The sequence below is a fragment of the Nansenia antarctica genome (assembly GCF_963989245.1).
Source record: "Nansenia antarctica genome assembly, chromosome: 5".
Classification (NCBI taxonomy): Eukaryota; Metazoa; Chordata; class Actinopteri; order Argentiniformes; family Microstomatidae; genus Nansenia; species Nansenia antarctica.
The window spans coordinates 3,458,305-3,463,304 of record NC_137690.1 but is presented as its reverse complement, the minus strand read 5'-3'; the positions used below and the strand labels follow the sequence as shown (position 1 = coordinate 3,463,304).

The 5,000-nt window shown below is 45.7% G+C and overlaps 1 protein-coding gene across 1 annotated transcript in view; it reads left to right on the top strand.

Moving 5' to 3' along the window:
- Nucleotides 1-5,000, top strand: part of egflam (EGF-like, fibronectin type III and laminin G domains) — a gene marked incomplete at both ends in the record, with an annotated part of 35,822 nt that overhangs the window by 25,546 nt on the left and 5,276 nt on the right. Inside the window, 3 exons of the mRNA XM_080532929.1 lie at nucleotides 2,160-2,276; nucleotides 3,285-3,477; nucleotides 3,957-3,980. Coding sequence (XP_080389055.1) covers nucleotides 2,160-2,276; nucleotides 3,285-3,477; nucleotides 3,957-3,980 — 334 coding nt within the window. The remainder of the gene's footprint in view (nucleotides 1-2,159; nucleotides 2,277-3,284; nucleotides 3,478-3,956; nucleotides 3,981-5,000) is intronic.

Genomic DNA, 5,000 nt, shown 5'->3' with positions numbered 1-5,000 from the left:
TGACAACGGAATTACATGCTGGAAAAACATGCAGCTAAAATTCAGGGAACATTTGGACAATAAGAGACACACGGGAGAAATACGGGAAAACAGGGCTCATGTGGGTCTCATCAAAGGTAAGAGTTTGTTTTCTTTAACTCAGCTGATACTCAGCTGTTTACCGAATGCTCCATCTGACTGTGATTTTACTTCTGTAATGTGGTGGGTTGACATAATTCACGCACGGAACTATAGGTTGAGACTATTGTTCCGTCCGTAGTACCCAAGTTGTTTAGACTGTTCTATTTACTGCTTGAGTGTGTTGTTGACAATTGTTCATGTCCTTCATTAAACGTTTAGCTTTGTCATTTGATACGCCGCCTACGACTACCATCTCTCTGCACTACAGTAAACAGTTAATCAGTAACGTTAGCCGCTTTTGTGCTCATGTAGGCCTACTTCGTATTATATTATAGCTGATGATCTTTGTGTGTGTATGTGACTGTCAGTCACAAGTTTATATTCTGTATATTCATTTTTTTTTTTTTTTGGGCCATCCTCTAGTTTTGGCTGTGATTAAAAAAAAAAACGGCCACCCGCCACCATTGTAAAAATTCCTGGAGGAAACACTGCCTGACACTGACCCTGATCAGCCCTGACCCTAACCCTGACCCTGACCAGCCCTGACTCTAACCCTGACCCTGACCAGCCCTGACTCTAACCCTGACCCTGACCAGCCCTGACTCTAACCCTGACCCTGACCAGCCCTGACAATGACCCTGACCAACCCTGACCAACCCTAACCCTGACCCTGACTAACCCTGACCAACCCTGACCCTGACACTGACCCTGACCCTGACCAACCTTAACCCTGACACTGACCCTAAACCTTCACAGTTGTATAGCTGAGGTACTGCTCTCCTTATCGCTACATGCCTCTTTGGAAGGGAAAGGTTGAGCAAGATTGAGGCTTTTTTTGAGACGTGATTGAGACATGATTGACTCTGTATTGAGATGTGATTGACTCTGTATTGAGACGTGATTGAGACTGTATTGAGATGTGATTGAGACTGTATTGAGACGTGATTGAGACTATATTGAGATGTGATTGAGACTGTATTGAGATGTGATTGAGACTGTATTGAGATGTGATTGACTCTGTATTGAGATGTGATTGAGACTGCATTGAGATGTGATTGAGACTGTATTGAGATGTGATTGAGACTGTATTGAGATGTGATTGAGCGACAGTGATGCCGGTAACGCGTTACTAAGTTACTCTAATCTGAATACCTTTTTCAGTAACGAGTATTCTAACGCGATACTATTTCCAAATCAGTAATCGGATTAAAGTTACTTATTCAAGTGACTGTGCGTTACTATTGCGTTACTACCTCATAACTTAGGCTAAATGCAGTATTTCTTTGTAATGTTCGATAGTAAACAAACATTTGTTTGCTTTTCTCGCGTCTTGGGGAGTGACGTCAGTGCTCACTTTTTCAACACGAGGTTGCAGCAGAATCGCTCACGTGTATCACCACGCTGATTGCACAGTGTAAACAGAAGCGTAGCCTACACAATGGAGCGAGAACAGAGATATGCGTTAAATAGCTGGAAATATAAGGATTATTTTGAGTTTGTGTCAGCAAAGGATGACAAGAACATAAAGGATCATATCTGAATGGTCAGGGTAGGTTTTAGGTTTTGTGAAACCACTCCTTGCTACTGTTAAATAAAGATTATATTTATTTTATTGTTTAAAAACAAGTATTTATGTTGGGTGAGGCAAAGAAAGACTCTTTATTTTGTTGTTTTAAGTTATTGTTTAAAGTTTAATTATGTAATTTAAGTTACTGTTAAAATAAAGTGAGTTTTGGCAAAACCAGTTTTCATTTTTATGTTGCGGGGGGGGGGGGGGGGGTCGGGTGCCTAGGCAGCTGCCAATAGTAACTAAAAAAGTAACTAGTAATCTAACTTAGTTACTTTTAAAATCAAGTAATCAGTAAAGTAACTAGATTACTTTTTAAAGGAGTAATCAGTAATCAGTAATCAGAATACTTTTTCAAAGTAACTGTGGCAACACTGTTGAGCGATCACCCAGAGGTCTAACCCTGTTCACTCTCTCTCCACTAGGGGGTGTTCATCCAGAGGTGTAACCCTGTTCTCTCTCTCTCCACCAGGGGGCGTTCACCCAGATCAAGTGCAGCTCTCCCCTCTACGTGGGCGGGGTGCCGGACTACAGCAGCACAAAGGGCCCCGCCGCTGTGCTGCGGCCCTACAGCGGAACCATCCAGAAGGTACGCAGGTCACCCAGGGGTCACCCGGGGTCACACAGGGGTAAATAGTAAATGGACTGACTTATATAGCGCCTATTCCAAAGCGCGTTACAAGGGCCTCTCATTCACCCATTCACACACACGTTCACACACCAATAGTGGCAAGCTACCATGCAAGGCGCCGGCCCGCTCATTGGGAGCAATTTGGGGTTCAGTGTCTTGCCCAAGGACACCTCGACCTTGCGATCGTTAGACGCTGGCTCTACCTCCTGCGCCACTACTGCCTTTATGGCATGCCCCCCCCCCCCGTGTCATCCCCACAGGTCGAGCAGCGACCCGCCCCCCCTCCCCCCACTGCCCTCTCTTCTGGCCTGTCTGCCAGCCCCTTACCCCCCCCCCCCTCCCACTGAGGTGTGGGAAGGTTAGCCAACAGGCTAACGTTCAGGGGACGAACAGCAGCAGCTCCCAGCTGTCTGCCGATGACTTCCTGAGAGAGAGAGAGAGAGAGAGAGAGAGAGAGAGAGTGAGAGAGAGAGAGAGAGAGTGAGAGAGAGAGAGAGAGACCTATGTTTCGCAAACATATTCCCATCCCATCAGAATGGATGATACGTACCTCTCCTCCGATGATGATTTCTAGCTCACCTAACCCTAACCCTAAACAATGTGGAAAACATGGCGTTGCGCTTAGTAAAATACAGGGAGACAATTAATCAGTTAATCAGCGCAACAACTATTTGTAAGGCACAATCGATAAACACAGTAGTATTTAACTGATTGTAAGTCCTTTCCCTCCTCCTCTCCTCTCCTCCCCCCTCTCTCTCCACCTCCTCCCACACACCCTTCCCCTCTCCCCCCCCACACACCCTCCCCTTCTACCCCCTCTATCCTCCCGCCCCCCCCACCCCCCTCTCCCTACCCCCCCCACACCCCTTCTCCCCCCCCTACCCTCCCTCCCCCTTCCCCTCTCCCCCCCTCTACCCCCTTCCTCCCCCCTCTCCCTTCTCTCCCCCCCGCCCACCCCCCCTACAGCTGGTGCTGAACGACGTGCTGAACGACCGCAGCATCCCTCTGACCCAGGGCACGGCCCTGGGGGTGAACGTCCAGAACGCGGCCCACCCCTGCGTGGGGGGGCCCTGCGCCAACGGGGGCAGCTGCCGGCCCAACAGGGATGCATACGAGTGTGACTGCCCCCTGGGGTACGACGGCAGGCACTGCCAGAAGGGTGGGTCACACACACACACACACACACACACACACACACACACAGGAACTGTGGACGCATGACTGGATCAGAAGGCTGTAGAGGAGAGGAGAAGAGAAGAGAGGAGAGGAGTATAGTATAGTATAGTAGAGTATAGTAAGGTAGGGTCATGTATACTAGAGTATAGTAATATAGTATAGTATAGTAGAGTACAGTATAGTATAGTAGAGTATAGTAGAGTAGAGTAGAGTATAGTATAGTAGAGTAAAGGTCATGGTGAGAAGCAGAGGGACTATAAGCAGCAGGGGGTCATATTGATTTGCACATGAACCATTGGGAGCAGCACAGAATACAGCACAGTGATTAGATGGAACATCCTTCTGTCAGACTGGAAAGCTCTCTAAGCCTGCAGGTCGTTGTTGTGATGATGTTTAATGTATTGAACAACATAATCACATCTAAGCCGATGCCTTCTCTGTCCCCATGCCTCCGCTGTGCAGAGTGTGGGAATTACTGTTTAAACAGTAAGTCTGTCATCACTGTGTTGAAGCAAACCCTTCTTTCAGACGTATATATTCCATTATATATATTATGATTATTATGATTATGATTATGATTATGAGTGTTATTATATTATTATTATTATGATTATTATGATTATGATCGTTATTATATTATTATTATTATTATTGTTATTATATTATTATTATATATTCCATTCCATTCCGTCTGCTATTTACCAAACATATATATTCAATTATATATATATATTATGATATATATTATTATTATTATTATTATTATTATTATTATACATATTCCAATTTAATTCCAAATTATTTTTATCCGCCATACCAACCTACCATAGTGTGTGTCCTAGTGTGTGTCCTAGTGTGTGTCCTAGTGTGTTTCCTAGTGTGTGTCCTAGTGTGTGTCCTAGTGTGTTTCCTAGTGTGTGTCCTAGTGTGTGTCCTAGTGTGTGTCCTCGTGTGTGTCCTAGTGTGTGTCCTAGTGTGTTTCCTAGTGTGTGTCCTAGTGTGTGTCCTAGTGTGTGTCCTAGTGTGTTTCCTAGTGTGTGTCCTAGTGTGTGTCCTAGTGTGTTTCCTAGTGTGTGTCCTCGTGTGTGTCCTAGTGTGTGTCCTAGTGTGTGTCCTAGTGTGTGTCCTAGTGTGTGTCCTAGTGTGTGTCCTAGTGTGTTTCCTAGTGTGTGTCCTAGTGTGTTTCCTAGTGTGTGTCCTCATGTGTTTCCTAGTGTGTGTCCTAGTGTGTTTCCTAGTGTGTGTCCTAGTGTGTGTCCTAGTGTGTTTCCTAGTGTGTGTCCTAGTGTGTGTCCTAGTGTGTGTCCTAGTGTGTGTCTTAGTGTGTTTCCTAGTGTGTGTCCTAGTGTGTGTCCTAGTGTGTGTCCTAGTGTGTGTCCTAGTGTGTTTCCTAGTGTGTGTCCTAGTGTGTGTCCTAGTGTGTGTCCTAGTGTGTGTCCTAGTGTGTGTCCTAGTGTGTTTCCTAGTGTGTGTCCTAGTGTGTGTCCTAGTGTGTGTCCTAGTGTG